At 41.9% G+C, this 17,500-nt stretch overlaps 1 protein-coding gene across 6 annotated transcripts in view; it reads right to left on the reverse strand.

Annotated features, from left to right (window-relative positions):
* Window positions 1–17,500, reverse strand: part of mpp3a (MAGUK p55 scaffold protein 3a) — a 27,455-nt gene that overhangs the window by 8,234 nt on the left and 1,721 nt on the right. For 5 of the 6 annotated variants that reach the window (XM_069716290.1, XM_069716288.1, XM_069716289.1 and 2 more), the window contains 10 exons: window positions 8,485–8,547; window positions 8,249–8,367; window positions 7,105–7,182; window positions 6,702–6,782; window positions 6,184–6,321; window positions 5,964–6,045; window positions 4,182–4,267; window positions 2,154–2,228; window positions 1,713–1,909; window positions 943–1,007 (listed from right to left, as the gene is read on the reverse strand). In XM_069716290.1, coding sequence (XP_069572391.1) covers window positions 943–1,007; window positions 1,713–1,909; window positions 2,154–2,228; window positions 4,182–4,267; window positions 5,964–6,045; window positions 6,184–6,321; window positions 6,702–6,782; window positions 7,105–7,182; window positions 8,249–8,367; window positions 8,485–8,521 — 958 coding nt within the window. In that variant the 5' untranslated portion in view covers window positions 8,522–8,547. Of the gene's footprint in view, window positions 1–942; window positions 1,008–1,712; window positions 1,910–2,153; window positions 2,229–4,181; window positions 4,268–5,963; window positions 6,046–6,183; window positions 6,322–6,701; window positions 6,783–7,104; window positions 7,183–8,248; window positions 8,368–8,484; window positions 8,548–10,207; window positions 10,400–17,500 lie in introns of all 6 variants that reach the window. The other variant, XM_069716286.1, reaches the window with a different exon arrangement.

Genomic DNA, 17,500 nt, shown 5'->3' on the forward strand with positions numbered 1-17,500 from the left:
GTAGAAGAACGTGTTGTTAAAGTGACCAAGAACCGAGGAGGAGGACCTCCATGGAAGGGCTCCTGCAGGCACCGAGGGGAGGGGCTAAGCTCTTGTTGTGGCTCAGACACAAAGAGCTTAGCCCCTCCCCTCTTAGCCCCTCCCCTCTTAGCCCCTCCCCTCCTCTTCATCCCGACTGGTTTTACAAACGACGCCTCGATAGTCGAGTCAGGAAGTGAGAAGAGTTGGAGACTGAGATGGAGCAAAAACATGAAAGAGATTAATTTATATCTGGGATCCCTCCCCTCCCCTCCCCTCCCCTCCCCTCGATGCCCCTCCCCTCCCCTCGGTGCCCTTCCCCTCCCCTCGGTGCCCCTCCCCTCCCCTCGGTGCCCTTCCCCTCCCCTCCCCGCGGTGCCCCTCCCTTCCCCTCGGTGCCCTTCCCCTCCCCTTCCCTCGATGCCCCTTCCCCTCCCCTCGGTGCCCCTCCCCTCCCCTCGGTGCCCTTCCCCTCCCCTCCCCTCGATGCCCCTTCCCCTCCCCGCGGTGCCCCTCCCTTCCCCTCGGTGCCCCTCCCTTCCCCTCGGTGCCCCTCCCCTCCCCTCGGTGCCCCTCCCCTCACCTCGATGCCCCTCCCTTCCCCTCGGTGCCCCTCCCCTCCCCGCGGTGCCCCTCCCTTCCCCTCGGTGCCCCTCCCTTCCCCTCGGTGCCCCTCCCCTCCCCTCGGTGCCCCTCCACGTCTCTCATCCCTTTTTAAAAACACGTCTACAGGATGGACAGCGTCTACTAATGGATCTGAGAATGTCAATTAAAATTTAAAAAAAGGCCAATAGATGTCCAATAAATGATTTATCGGGTGGAGAGATTGTAATCTGGTAGCGACAGTGACGGAGGACATTACTGGAGGAAGGAGAGCTGATGGTGAAGTGGAACGATGAAATCCTGGGAAAGCAGAAAACTTACAGGCGGGCTTTTTAGGGGATTTTGGATTCGGGAGCGTTCCCGTTTTCATCCTGTAGGCCAGTCGCCTGGAGGAGCAGAACAAAGAGCCGAAGAGGATAAAGGCAGGAGGAGAATCATCAGGAGAGAAAGAGGAGTAAGCAGAAAGTAAGGAGGGATTATCAGGCAGCACAAGAGTTCACCGTGAGAGGCAGAATTATACGACTAACATTGATGGAGACGGTGACTTTCTGTTTTGTGCTCATTTCATGTTTGCGCCCAGCGAACCGATGACTCCATCAAGGACCTGAACTCACCACACTTCTGCTCCGTCGTTCTGACGCATTCAAAAAACATTCTTCTCATTCATTGAACTCAAACTGCAGAAATTCATTATTTCATACTGAACGTTTATTCAGCCCATAAAGATCCCTCTGTTCAGGTGTTTCTGACCTGTGTGTGTGTGTGTGTGTGTGTGTGTGTGTGTGTGTCTGTGTGTCTGTGTGTGTGTCTGTGTGTGTGTGTGTGTGTGTCTGTGTGTGTGTGTGTGTGTGTGTGTCTGTGTGTCTGTGTGTGTGTGTGTGTGTGTGTGTGTGTGTGTGTGTGTGTGTGTGTGTGTGTGTGTGTGTGTGTGTGTGTGTGTGTGTGTGTGTGTGTGTGTGTGTGTGTCAGTCAAAGTGGAACACATGAATGTTTGGATTTAAAAGATTACAAATGGCTGGATGAAATAAACCTTTCAGACTATGAGTCAGAATCTGCGTTGGACCCGCTCCCATCCCGCCGGATGTTCTCACCTCTCCTGGAACAGTTTGGAGGGGATGAGTCCGGCCCGCAGGTTGCTGTCTCCAACGCGTTTGGCCTGCCACCACGTGTGGTCGTCCTGCGTCACAACCTGCAGGATGTCTCCCCGTTTAAAAGGAAGTCCCGCCTCCTGGCACGGCGTGGCCTTGTCTTCCAGCGGGATGTAGTCGAACAAGGCCCTCATGTAGACCTGGAAACAAATGCACAGGATGGAGAAACATCATAATTTGATATTTTAATATATATTGAAAATTAAATGTTGCTTATAGGTCAAATAAACCATCTTAAATCTCCTTGGAGCCTTGAATGGATCTAATATCTGAAATTACAGCAGTGCACACAAAATAAAAACGAATAAATCACAGCACATTGAGGTGCCAATGTTTTTCCTGCTCTTTTACTGTTGGTGTCCAGTCAGTCACGCTTCCTCTCACCTTGCTCTCCTTCAATCGGTCCTCCTCTTTAATGGCAGGAATGATCTTTAGAGTGATGGAGCCCTGGGACTGCGACTACATCACAAATAGACAAGAGGCAGAAGATGGACGCTTCAAAGTCAATACAAACATCAAATGTAAGCCGACTTGTGTTATTCTGTTAGTGGATTGTCTTTTTGTGTTGCAATAATAAAAATAAAGAAATAAAATAAAACTGTAATTACCCAAAATTTCAAAGAGAAAGACATAGATTAAAGTAAAAAAAAGAAAGAAATAAGACCACTTATTTTAAACAAGCACATGCTGGATTTAACTTTTCATTCGGAAACTGTTATATCTGTGTTAGCAAATAAAAGATGGAAGTTTTTTACATTTCCTCATCCAGAAAGTAGAATGTCCTTCTTGTATTTTATTGTACTTATCTTTATGGCCAATACTCATTCATAACACTTAGTGCTGAGAAAATACCAATCTGAAACCCAATGTAGAGTAGAAAATATGTTACATATATTCAGTTTTCATGAACCCCGTCAAAGGTTCTATTTCTTGTTATTTGCTGTTTATTTCCAGTTTATTTCCCGTACGTCGGGTTTTGACCAACACGGAAGTGAACAGAAGGAGAACGTCACCTAAAGCAGAGAAAGCAGCACCGCATACGACACTTATTTCAGACAGCAAGTAACAGATACCTGAACAGGTAACAGCTTCGTAGAAGAGGCAATAATAACCGACATATCAGCCAACTGTTACCACTGTACAATGTACACTATAGACTTTCAGCTACGTGAGCTGGTTCAAAGTGTAATGCTAAATGTCTGAAAGGATTCATACAATGTTAGACCTTTTTGTTTGATCAGAAAAATGCTATAATATTGAAGGTGCGAGCTCTCTCCTTCCAAAATCCAGGCTCCTTCCTCTTCCACTCCTCTGGCCGGCTGTCACAGCTGCACTCCACTAATCACAGTATTTTAAGCGCGATCTTGCACTTCATCTCCGTCAGTTCGTTTTGTCAGTTCTCCTGCTGAGACGCTGCCGCAGATCGCTGTAACTTAAGACTCTCATTGTTTCTTGTCTGGTTCTGATCCATGTCTGTTCTCATGAAGACTCCCCTCTCAGCAAGAATATACACACACACACACACACACACACACACACACACACACACACACACACACACGCACGCACACACCTGCAGCCTCTCTCTCCCCATTACTCTAGTGGACTCTAGTTTCTCGAGTCCTGACAGAACACTTTCCCTCTCACCTGCTCCTCCAAAAAACCTTTGGACTCCACCTGGACAATGATCTGCTGGACTCAGCACGCTCACCAACACACATTCCTGGACTCAACACACACATGCTATAGCATAACTTTTTATCTTATTTTAGATGACATGCTATAGTGTGACTTTTTTATAATATTGTAGACGACATGCTATAGTGTGATTTTTTTTTTTATCATATTTGAGACGACATGCTATAATACAACTTTTATCGTCATATTTTGGACGACGTGCTATAGTGTGACTTTTTTATCATATTTCGGAGGACGTGCTATAGATACCTTTTTGGACGTCGTAGCAGGTTTACAGTGGGGGCAAATGTCATACTTTACAGACTTATGCACATTAGTGGTGACACGGACAGGAATTTTATTTAAATCAACAAATTCTGATTTTTTTTTTCTTTTCAAAGTCCTAATTCAAAACAATTCCACATTAAATAATCACACATAATTGTAGAAATGTGAAAGAGCTAATTTCACACTCTTTCAAATCTGAACTGTTGTAACATCTTTTCTTGTTAGAAAAATTCAATAAAAGTGAAGGCATCCAAGAAAATTTCAAAAACAAACAAAACTTCACAGAGTAATCGCAGCCCACATTCATTGAAACGAAAAAGGAAATAAAAAGATTTACACAGGATTATTGAAAAAAATCTAATTGTACCCTAAAAAATATTCCTGTATGCACATCTCAGATTATATCAGACTGGCGTTAACTCTGCACAGTAGGTCTTTCTGTCTTACCAGCAGCTGACTGATCTCATCAGGCCTCTTGTGGATCACAGAGACGCCGTTGACTTCCCTGAGTTCATCTCCTACATGCACCAAACCTGTGATCGCATGAACACACAGACTTAGTGTGCACAAACATCAATGACAATGAAAAAGAGGCTTCGGTGTGCTTCTGGGTCTTCGGGGTTCATGAGTCGTATCTTAACATCACTGTTGTTGTTAGTAGCTTCTATCCTCAGCTGGGATCTGTGTAGCTGCAGCCACAACAATGAAACCAAAAGCTGAGGAGATGTGAGATCAACACGCTCTTCCCTCAGGAACACGCAGAAGAACAAAGCAGACACAATATAATGCAGTTATACACGTTCAGTATAATGTATGCAATCAACAGACATACACAGAGGCCCGAGGCGAAGTCTGAAATCTCTCTACAGCTTCTGTCTCCACACTGATTGGAGCTTTTCCATCACTTGACGCAGCCGAAATACGGAGGACAACATTAATGAATAATGGATATGGACACTGATTGGTTTACTTTACTAGCATGCATATTTATAATACATATATGTTTATAATATAACACACACACACACACACACACACACACATATACACACACACACAGACCTGCACGTAGTTGATATTTCCATGGTCATGTCCATGAAAGGCTCTCAGCTGCATGTATATCATGTGTGATTGATTCTCACTCGTGGAGAGCTTTGGGTTTCAGCAACAACCGCACCATCCTTCTCATTTTTCTCCTGCTGCGGCATCTCCGTCTCCCCGTGGCTTTGATCTCGCTATCGTTGGCTGACCAGCTTTTGATTTGTTTTTACTATACATATTGCATTTTTCATGGAAAAATTTTTCCTCCTTGTGGCTCGTTGCGGGAGAGAAATGCAATCACATCACTGTGAAAATCAGGAGCCTCTTGAGGCGTCCCGCTGGCTCAGCCAGCCTCCAGGCTCTGCTACATTACTGCAAAGTCCTGGTTACATGCTGGCGACCGTTTTACATGTTATTGTTGACTTTTCCCTTCCTTTTTTTAAACTATTAATCAACAGTAAAATGTCCCTTAAAGTCATCTTTTACACTCCTAATTAGCACCATAGAGTTCTAATCATTTGTGCACATGGAACGGAGTGAAACTTCAGATGGGGTAAAGAGACTACAGATCCTGACGTTTTTTTTGCTTTCTGTCTTTACAAAGCATTATCTGTCATTATCTGTCATTATCTGTCAGTATCTGTCATTATCTGTCATTATCTGTCCAATGGTGACAATTTGGAGTTTGAACTTGAATTCATTTTTAAAATTACAAGTGAATTATACCTGCTGTTGGTTTTTCAAGGCAGATTCCTACATTTATTGTTGACACATTTTTTTGTGTGCTGACAATTTGGTTAATTATGCTCAGAGAGCAAACAGAGAGAAATTGGCAGAAAATGCATTTGTAACAGTTACAAAATTTTGAAAAAAAAAAAAATGAAGTAAATCGATTTTCTACATTTTCAGTGACTAATAAAAAAATAAAAAAAAGTGTTGGAGGTGTACGGCTACACAGCAAGAATTGATTTGAATGATCTTTAAAGAAACACTGAGCATTAACTGCTCAGTGTTTCACAATAAAATCCAACAGAAACGTTTAAAAATAAACTAAACAATCTGTGTCAGAATTATTTTCTACCCTGGTAATCATTTTGCAACCTCTTGCCAACACGCTGGGATTACTGCTATCAGTAGATATATATATATATACCAAAGGAAGCTTTTAGAGAGAAAACAGTAATTTACCGCTTCGATCAGCAGCACCTCCTCTCATGATACGAGCCACGATCACTGCCCCGGTGGCTTCATCCCGCCTGATGGTGGCTCCCTGCGATGCAGATGAAAGATAAATGATCATTAACAAAAAGGAGCAAAGCTAGTAATAGTAATAATATTAATGATAATAATCCCTTTCTGCAGGCTCTTATGTTTTCATTTCCACTGTCATCCTTCTGTCATAACTTACCAGAGGCTCCTTGTTCTTCACCAGCCTGACAATCTTCACAGACTCCTCCTCCAGCTCATCCTCAAAGTCATCCGGCAGCGGCGGCAGCACCGGGTCAAAGTTCTTCTGGGCCACGGTGTCGTGCACCGAGAGGACGGCCTGATGGGAAGGAAAAACATGGAAAAAGTGTGAGTGTGAGTGTGTAAGTGAGAGTGAGAGTGTGTGTGTGTGTGTGTGTGTGTGTGTGCGTGCGTGCGTGCGTGCGTGCGTGCGTGCGTGCGTGTGTGTGTGTGTGTGTGTGTGCGCGTGCGCGTGACATGCTGAGATTACAGTGCTGACGTTCGGCACCCGGAGCAGTTTGAAATCTGCCAGGATGTGTCCATTCCTCCAGAGAGGAATTTACAGAGTGACGTCAGTGCAAATAAAATCTCAGACCAAGGAAAATGGCAGCATGGATGCACAACTGTATTTAAGGAAAATGAGAACTCTTGTGTTCATTGCAAGCCAAAAAAACCTCAAGCAGCTGAAAGTGTATTTACCTTAAGATGCGGCGACATCAGCAGGTGCAGCAGCTCCTTCTCCTCTGTGCTCATTGGTCCACTCTGCAGCTCCTCTGTCACCTGAAAATCACAGCAAATATGAACCCCGAGCCTTCACCTGCTATTCATGTCTTTCTGTCCACTGACGTTTACTGTAGAACAGACAGGTACACAAACAAAGGAAGATAAGTAGTGGGCAGCTAAGGTCAGCAGTTCCCCCCACCTGCAAGCAGGAGAGCAGCAGGATATGGAGTTTCATTAGATGAGCATCGGGATGATTCAGCACTTTGAGAACATTAAAATTCACTTTCGATACCTGCGTTGCTTCTCTGTCGGAGCTAACTCATGGTGACCGACTTTCCAAGTGGGAAAGTAATTTAAGGTGTTTGTGTGATGAACTTACATCCTCTGCCAGAGAAGAGGCACTGTGGAGGACTGGTGTTGGGCTCTGCCTCTCATACTGTCTCAGCTTCTCATGAATCTGTGACCAAAACAATGAGTTGATCAGCAGGGGGGATTTCAATTAGTCAGTGTGAGTTAAAAAAAAAAGAAAGAAAGAAGGCCTAACAATCTGAAATGACATGAAACATCCAAACATTCACATGATTTTGGGAACAAAATTTAATTTAAACCTTTCCAATATAGACAATATTGTTGTGATATTTTAGGTTTTGTCATAGAGGCAGAAAACTGGTTCATGCCTTTATTAAAGCTGGAAAATCTTTGAACTTTGTCAGTGGAATAATATAAAATATTTAAAGGTGCTCACTGTGTGTCTGAATGCTGATCTCCATAAAAACACACATCGTGATAGACGAGTGATAAACAAACGAGTAACGGGACATTGTTGTATTTTTTTATATGAGTAAGTGGTGCTGTACAAGAGAAAATCTATCAACAACTAGAGGGGCACTCGGAGAGCGCAGACCTCCACCAACGCTGATAGTCTGCTCCTCTATGCGAATCTAAGAGCACTAAACATGTCTGGATTTATTTCCAGAACTGTTAGAATGAAGTCAAAATAGGTTTCTGCCTCGCTGAAACTTCACATCTCAGTTGTTATATTGGTTCTGATTCTCCTCTATGAAACCTGTCTCTCTGTCTCAGACTGCTTCTTGTAACAAATTTGAGTAAGTACGTGATTTCTGCAGCATTACTGCTAACCCTGAATGTGGATTGTGATATGAAGCCAAGCGTATTTCAAGAATTGCTCAAATTTTGTTGCTTTGGAATTTTGCTATTTGATTTATAGGTGTATGGTATTTAGTAGACTAAATGTTCTATCTCCCAATGACAGTGAAAAATAATTCACCCCAAACTTAAATGAGCTTTTCCTTTCCAAGTTTCATGAAAATCAGGCTGGTAGATTTTCTGCAATCCTGCTGAAAATCTGACAAACAAACAGCACCAATAACATAACCAACGTGATGGACATGACTGCTCCTTGAGTTTGGGAATTAATGTCCAACATTTTCAAGAACATTGCCTTCACTATTTTGTGAGCTTTGGAAGGCGCTCACTCACAAGAATGGATTCTTATTCCCTACCTTCATGAGATATCCCAAACTCCTCTCACTGAAGACGTCTTTGAGGAACACCATGTCCTCCTTGTGATTGGCGTCGGGCCTCAGCTGAGAGGTCAGCAGGGCCAGAGTTTCGTGGAGCCCTACAGAGGAGACCGGAACGAGGAAAACCCATTTACATTACCGGGAACAGACGGAGCTCAGCTGGCTTCCAGCAGGATGGACGCTACATGTTGAGCATTTGTACGAGCTCGTCTTACCCGCTCCTGCTGTGAGAACCGGCATGGCTTCTTTCATGGGTCAGTGAGGTGAGGAGGGGAAACCTGGGAGGGAGAATGAGGAGACAAATTATGATTAGCATTTCCTCAAACCCTCTTAACAGACGCTGCTTCTTCTTCCAACAAACTGTGTGAAAAAAAAGAAAGGTAATGGTGTGTTTTGTGTGTGTGAGCGTGTCGACTCGATCCAAAGGCACCTAGAGACCCATACTTGGTAATTATCGCCGTACATCATCCGTGTCGGCTCCACGCAATAAATCCAGGCTGCACTTTCCATGTTGCAGTTCAGTTACCTCATCTGTGAGTGTGGAGGTGTAGCAGCACTATGAAGATAAACAGTCACTGCTGGTACTATTAATCACAGCAGGCGCTCTGAGATCTGTGTGTGTGAGTGTGAGTGTGTGTGAGTGAGTGAGTGAGTGAGTGAGTGAGTGAATGAGTGAGTGTGTGTGTGTGTGTGTGTGTGTGTGTGTGTGTGTGTGTGTGTGTGTGTGTGTGTGTGTGTGTGTGTGTGTGTGTGTGTGAGCAGCAGAGTGGATATGCTGGAACAACCCTGTATGAAGTAAACACTCATACATCGAACCGATAGAGAAGCTGCTGACGGCAGAAAAAGAGGCGCCTCGCACACGTTAACCGTACAGTTTAGTGTTCTGTTGGAAATTTGTCCTCATCATTGCATCCAATTAAGTTACATGTGAAACACTCCCTCCACCCCCAACCCCCCTGCAGGAGGGGAATAACAACTCCAGAGGCACAGAGCAAAAAAGATCCTGCTTTTAGTCGAACTTTGGACATTTTGGTGGCTCATTTTCAATTTAAAAAAGAAATAAGTAGCCAGTCATCTTCCCAGTTTATCTTAGGCATATTATATAATGTATTTTATGTATTTTGGACATAATAGGATGAGGCAGATCAGTGATATCAATGCCCAATTGTTGAAATATTCTAATCAGATCTCAGGCCTCGATGAAATGTTTAAAGAGTGTTAATAGATCACAGATCAGAAATAGCACTGTACAGTATCAATATCTGTATTTTCATTTTTACTGACGGATCTTTGAGTGACTCAAAGTTCAGCGCAGACAGCTGCATTACTGCATGCCCCAACCATCAATAAACCTCCACTTAATATTTGCCACATTTCCTTACTGGAAACTCTGAGTCAATAACAAAAATCACAGACTCCCTCATGCCCCCCTGCAATCTGATGACAAGTCAGCAGAAAAGTGCAGCGAAGACAAAACAGGACAACAAACAGTGTTTTCACACATTTTCAATAATGTCGGACATTTAAGGACCTTGAAGGGAAAAATGAGGAAGCAGGGTAAATGTGACACTTTAATAATACCTACATACATTTAATCATAAAATGGCTGCCTATTTAGTCTAGCGAAATACTGACAGACATTTTAGAAAAGAGGTAGAGCCTAACCTGTCTGGCATTGGTGTGGTTGCTTTTGTGTCAAAAAAAAAATTTCATATTAGGGATGATTTTTACACTCGTTATCAGGTTTCTTTCTTCTTTGGAAGCATTTGAGCAGCATTTTTTATGCAGCGCCGAATCTGTTTTTATAAAAAGCTAAACATGCAAAAGTCTTTAAAAAGTGACCTTCAAGATTACGTTTCTACTGTCGAAAGGACACAAAAGAAGTGATGCTGAGCTAGCTGGTTTTCAATGGTACAGCCTATAAACTAACATGCAGACCGTAGAAACAGGGATACAGCAGCGTGGTCCAACGGTGGGTCACGGGCGGGAAGGCAGCAAGATCAACAAACACGGGCCGATGGAGGTGAAACAACGCTCAGCAACACAGCTGGGAAACACATCCAGTCCACTTCGGGTCTGATGACTCAATGTGAAGCAGCTGTGCAGGTGATTGTGTAACAGCAGTTGCACCTGGAGGACAGGTGAGGAATAGGAAGTCTGAGATAAGAAATACAGATGAGACTAAACAGGGGAAGAGGAGGACGGAGGAGATGAACAGAGCACTATTGTCCCTCACAGTCCGTCAAGATGATTGACAGCTGAGTGGGAGGAGGGGACGAGTTCATACATGGGAACTTTATGATGAAAAACAAACAAATCCTCTACAGCCTGTTAACTCTGATACAAGTTCAAGTTGAATGTTTGCAACATGTTGCCATTTTAAGTGTTGTTGGGCAGCCAATAATTTCTTATTACTGATCATTTAAATGATCAAAATTCATGTAATTTCTCTAAATGGGTGAAAACAGCAATAAAACCTTAACTCGTAATCATCAGCATATCATTGTGACAGTGAGAATGTTGATTTTAACATTTAGTTTAAATCACTGGCGCAGTCTTGTTGTAGACCTACATTAAAATATAAGACGGGGTGTGTTCAAGATACCAATGATGTAACGGTTAATAGAATAAATGAAAGTCATATTGTGACGATGGCAGTATTGCGTCTTGTATGACGTTTGTTACTTGACTTACAGCAGCTCTGCTGTGGAAGAGTTAGTTCAAAAAAGGAGGAGCTTCAGATGTGGAAGAGGTTTGGTTGCAAATGATCAGATGGAAAAAGAGCCACAATAAAATGTTAGTTTTCACTGAATATTTGAAGGCAAACTGTTGACATAAAAAACATAATACATCTTGTTACAGTCGTGTGTTCTTGACATTAACAATTAGATATTTTCAGTATTTTGTCATATCATCAATTATATCGTTGCAGAAATACCCTGAAATATCTTGATATTATTTTAGGGGCATATCTCCTGCCCCTACTCCCTTTGGCTACATGAATTCGATGTGACATAAACCAGGATTCATGCAAGTGTGCTAAAAGTGCTGAGATGTATTCTTAGGGTCTGCAACCTAAAAACATCAACATAAATATGTAGCGCAGCAAGTGAAGAGTTCCTGAAGGAGGACGGAGCAACATGAACAAACAGCTGCTGACCCAGACGCTCCTCCATGCTGCTGCTGCAGCAAAGCAACACACTCCTCAGCTCGTGTCACTTCTGTTTGGTACAAATTTTATTTATATATATACACTGCTCCAAAAAATAAAGGGAACACTTAAACAACTCAATGTACCTCCAATCAATCCCACTTGTGTGAAATCAAGCTGTCCAGTTCGGATCAACACTGATTGAGGATCAGTTTCACCTGCTGTTGTACAAATGGAACAAACAACAGGTGGAAATGAGGCAATTATCAAGACAACCCTATAAAGGAACGGTTCTGCAGGTGGTGACCACAGACCGTTTCTCTGTCCTCGTCCTTTCTGGATAATTGTTGGTCCTTTTGCATTTTGCCAGTGTCCTCACCACTAGAGGGAGCATGAGGTGTCTCCAACCCACAGAAGTTGTTCAGGTAGTGCAGCTCATCCAGGATGGCACATCAATGCACGCTGTGGCAAGAAGGTTTGCTGTGTCTGTCAGCACAGTGTCAAGAGGACGGAGGACATACCGGGAGACGGGCCGGTCCACCAGGAGACGTGGAGGGGGCCGTAGGAGGACAACAACCCGGCAGCGGGACCGCTATCTGCTCCTTTGTGCAAGGAGGAGCAGGAGGAGCGCTGCCAGAGCCCTACAAAATGACCTCCAGCAGGCCACTAATGTGCATGTTTCTGCTCAAACTGTCAGAAACAGACTCCATGAGGGCGGTACGAGGACCCGACGTCCACAAGTGGAGTCTGTGCTCACAGCCCGACACCGTGCGGGGAGACCGGACTTTACCGGAGAACACCGAGATCGGCAGCTTCTCCGTCGGCGCCCTGCGGTCTTCACGGATGAGAGCAGGTTCCCACTGAGCACATGTGACAGACGTGACGGAGTCTGGAGACGCCGTGGAGAACGTTCTGCTGCCTGCAACATCCTCCAGCGGGACCGGTTCGGCGGCACATCTGGGACATCGTGTCTCATTCCGTCCGCCGACGCCACGTCCACCGCAGACTGTCCGGGACTGGACCGATGCTTTGATCCGGGTCTGGGAGGAGATCCCTCAGGAGAACATCCGTGGTCTCATCAGGAGCATGCCCAGGCGTTGTAGGGAGTGATACAGGCACGTGGAGGACACACACTACTGAGACTCATTTGGACTTGTCTTCAGGAATCTCCACAGAAGTTGGATCAGCCTGTGATCTGATTTGTCCACTTTTATTTGGAGTATGATTCTGAATCCAGACCTCCATGGATAATGATTCTGATTTCCATTGATCATTCTGATGTTATTTTGTTCTCAACACATTCCACTATGTAATGAATCAAGATTTGAACTGGAAGATTTCATTCATTGAGATCTAGGATGTTGTTTAAGTGTTCCTTTTTTTTGAGCAGTGTATCTATGGTTTATATATATATGTATGTATATATATATGTGTGTGTGTGTGTGTGTATATATGTGTGTGTGTATATATATATACTGTATATGTGTGTATACATATATGTATGTATATATATACATGTATATATAAAATTAATATTTTCTTTACCACTGCATGTAGAAATGACAAATGTTGTGTTAAGTTTTAAATGTATCTCCAGAACAAGTTTTATTGGTATTACTTACTGTTCGGTAAGAGTAAGATTCACTAACACAACAAACCACATGCAGTAGCTTCAAACTGCAGAACTGAGCTCTTGTGTCTGCAGCCGGTTCATCTTCCTTTACTGTAAGCTTGTGGTTTTCTCCTGAAGCACTTCTCAAATGTATCCTCGTGCTTTGATGGTTCACAATCGGTATGTGATTAACCTCAACAGACATGAAGGCAGAGGCAGCAATGAGCTCATGAATAATGAACAGAGAGGATATTACAGACGGAGGCATCACTCATCTCGTCTCTTTTTTTCTTTTTCTTTTTCTTTTTTCGTTCTGTCAGGAGAATCCGTGGGATCAATGCACGAGAGACAACCTCTTTATTCTCATACTGGGATTTTCTTCATATGTACTCTCACTATATGCAACTCAGAGGAGGAAATATTATCAATACAACAATAAATTATAAAGCAAGGGTTTCATTTTTTTTCTCTAGCTTCTTGCTGATACATTTTTATGTCAAAGAAACCCTTCAAAAGTTTGCTCCTTATCTTTTGACTGATATAACTAGTAGACAAGGAGAATTAATGGGCAAATAAAAGTTTAATGTCTTCCTCTGTAATATCCGAAAAGTTAATGTGAAAGGAATGAGCTTCAATGTGGAGGCCAGTTTAGAAATAGAAGGTTATTAAAAGTTTTGTAACACGACTTCCTTTTCATCCCTGTTCATTGAAAGTACATCCAAGACGAGATTGTAAACGAGAACTGCTCACAGTTATGTCAGCGTATTTTCAGTGGTGCTAATTTGCATAAATGTAATCTAAAATTGACAACAACAAAAATCCATGGCAAATTTTGTTCCCCAATTCCAATAATTTTATAGAAAAATGTTATATTGGATATTCAGAATTAAAATGTGACTTATAACACATTTTTTGGGGCCTCCAAAACTTGTGGCTGCTTATTTACACATCAGGCAGTTAAGAATCAAACCTATCAATGATTTAGATTCGTCTTTCTGATAATTGCAATTTCAACATTTATTGTCTTTTAGCTTGGTTTTTGGTCTCTACCTCTAGAAATGTCCGTCTCTTTGGCTGCTAAATGTTCCACGATGCTAACTAGCATGTCGCCAATGTCTGTCATCTGTTTGGCGCTGGCACAGTTGGCGATGCACAATGTTAAAAGGATGTTGTTTTTACATTACTAATCAATGCAGACATGAGGAACCAGGGAGTGAACTTTATCATTAGTGGGTAAACCAGTCTGCCATCTGAGCCACAGTCCCATGACCTGTTTCAGCAGCTTGTAACATGTTACATGATTGTTTCCCTTTGAGAGTTTCCTTTTCATGCATGATGAGAAGAATCTCTTCAGCGCCATTATCACTCTTCTTCACATCATCATCTCCTTTGTTATTTCCACCACTGACAGTGTCAAAATCAGCTTCAAGAAAACAAAAGCAATTCTGCATGACAAAATAGAGTAAATAGAGTAATTCAAGTGACAATTAATTAGCTGAAAACTGCAGCCAAATGATACGTTTCTGAATAATTAAGCTGGAGACGGATGTGTCGGTACATCTGCCTCTGCAGTCCTGGGACGATGACATCATCATCGATGTGATGAGGTCAACAGCGAGAAGCACGAAATGGCAGCCGTGGGGAATTTGAGAAGTGGATGGATTAAGGTCGAGGTAAGCGTGTCTGTTTTCATTTGGTAGAATTAACAAATAATACGACTTTGGATATTTAAAGATAACTAATACTTCGTTATGACTAAACTGTGCTGAGTCTTGCAATTCAGGTTAAATTAGTAAACTGGATGAGATAGTGACCATCTGTACTTTCAGCCCTTATGAGACATCACTGTAGCATGTTAAGACTGTTTACAACCATCAGGGCATCAAATTCACGTGAAAGTGAAAAGTTAAAATAACGTGGCATCAACAGCAGTTTTTAAAAAGACAGGATCAGAGTCGGTGCAGTAGTCAGTTATACTGTCTGTTTGATTCCACACATTCAACTTCCCTTCTGCAAACTTTGGGCCAACATTACCCACAATGCAACTCAAACACCAACATTTCAGTGAGAGGTTTGAGTTCAGTTACGCAACAGTTAACCCTAACCCTAACCCCAAGACCTGTAAAGAAACCTTCATGTGTAAAATCCAGTTTAAATTCAATGTGAACGTTCAAATGTGGATTCAAGAGCTAATACATAGACTACAGAGATTTTCTTATGCTGTTAAAAGATTCAAAATGTTAATTGCAGGGGAGGTGACATGCAATGAAAGCTCCCCCAGCCGGGATTCATGCAGAAAGTATTGTGAGTATGCCGTATGGGCCTTAAGAAATAGGCTACCGGATACCTAATTTGAAGTGTAAAATTATTATTTTTTTGTAAATACTACTGTGTTGACAACCCTTTGGTTATCTGGTATGGTTGCTCACATGCCCAAAAGATTCTTAGGATACTCTGGAAAACAATGATGATTGAAAAATTCCATCTGATGGGGTGAGTATTAAAGCTCCTTCAGTTTTATTTCTGCTTACAGTGAATAAAAGGGTTAAAAATCCTATTGAGAATCTGTTTTCTCTCTGGATGCTTGACTTGCAGACTTTCCTATAGTCCCTAATATAAAAACATTAGAAACACAGCTATAATAAATAACAATAAACTGGTACCACAGTCAGCAGGCCTGTATGCAGTTACCAAGTCAAATAAACAATCCATACTTGCATCAGCCTCTCATCCACCGAGCCTTTAAAAAGCACCACATTCCTGCTCTCTCACATCCACACGACTACAAATCACCAAACGTCACTGATCCACAAATAGACTCAGACATCACGCTTATTTTTTGCATTTTGTCCTGGCAAAAATGACGTTTTCACTTCAAATCTAGTTAAGAGCTTAGCTGCAGATCACACAAACATGATGGAGCCACGAGTGAAGCCACGAAAGAGCTCAGAAGTCAGCTGATCAGATAACAGCCTTCGTCATGCGACGTTATTCTGGAGTGCAGACCGATCAGCCTCTGCAAGCGCTTTCACTGCAATAATAATATGATCCTGTCTTAAATAAGACCCCACATACCAAAATAACACTGAATTTAAATGCCATCGTTGTTGTGCTCGTTCATAAATAGAAAAGCCTAAATTCAAATGAGCGCACAACCAACATACTCAGACATCCCGTCTCATCACTTTTCTCCCACTCCTCTGTCTCTGATCAAATTCTTTCTTTTTTCTTTGTTACAACCACTCCAGCTCTTCCTTTTATTCCTCTACACTTTCAGTCACGAGCCCCGGAGGCGGTGACGTCAGCAGGTTCGGCAGGACGGCAGTTTGGACCCTCGATCAGAAGAGTTTCAACGGGTCCCTCCGAGTCTTCGAGTCATCCAGAAGACCTGATTCCTAACAGAGCCGCGTTTTACACTCACAAGGATGAGAGTTTTCCTAATTCTTCAAAGAATGATGTTGGTTTCAGAGCTGCAACTTTCTTTTCGTGATCAATTAATCTGTTGATTATGTTTGAGTGTAATCAAATAATCTTTTAGTCCAAAAAACAGATTGAATTCACGCAGAGAAAAGTATCAAACTAAAACAATTGTTTATCCAAATAGTGTTCAATACATTATGTGTTTAAAAAATATATAAATAATTATGAACAATGAATTTTCTGTCTTTGGATATTTTATGGAATAACTACTAATAACTAATGAGCACCATCATGAGATCAACACTTCTGTTTGTCCATCAGTTTGGTTCATGGTCACATTTCTGCAAAATGAATGACGTTTCCATCATTATCATTGCGAGCTTGTTAGCATGCTGAGATTAACGTTTAGAATCATGAAATAAAAGTGCCTCATCAGCACAAAAAATAAAATTAGTAGTTTATTGTACATTATATTATAATAAAATAACCTGTATTTACATTTTCTAAATGTTATGCAACTAATGAATTCTTTACCTAAAACTTCTTACTGAGATGACATGTTTTAGATTTCAATGTAATGTTTCTCTACAAAAACCTTTGGTCTGAAGTTAAAAGGTAAAACTTCCACAAACTCCTGAATGACTAATAGTCACAGTTGTGTGTAGGTGACCATCACCTTGACATGACCTTCACCTCTTCCTGCAGTGTGTTTACATGTGAAACAGGCTACTTAAACCATAACTAGCATAACAACTAATGAACTAACTAACAAACCTATATATATATATTTATATATATATATATATATATGTAAATTCAGGTCTCAAAATCATCAAAATTACCATTATCAATTTAGAATCTACAATTGTGACATGTTTAACGTACAATTTTTTTCATGTAGGCAAACAAATTAGGTAATTTATGCTTCGACATTTATTAGTACCAGTTGTTCTTCAACTGGTTCTGTGATGTTTACTACAGAACATTAAATAGAGATTTATGAAATCAGTCATAAACAGCTGCTGCAAAAAATGAGTTAATCACTGAT

The sequence above is a fragment of the Brachyistius frenatus genome, unplaced genomic scaffold (genome assembly GCF_029030835.1).
Source record: "Brachyistius frenatus isolate BFR_SWC_R1_liver_20210118 unplaced genomic scaffold, ASM2903083v1 Contig_154, whole genome shotgun sequence".
Lineage (NCBI taxonomy): Eukaryota > Metazoa > Chordata > Actinopteri > Embiotocidae > Brachyistius > Brachyistius frenatus.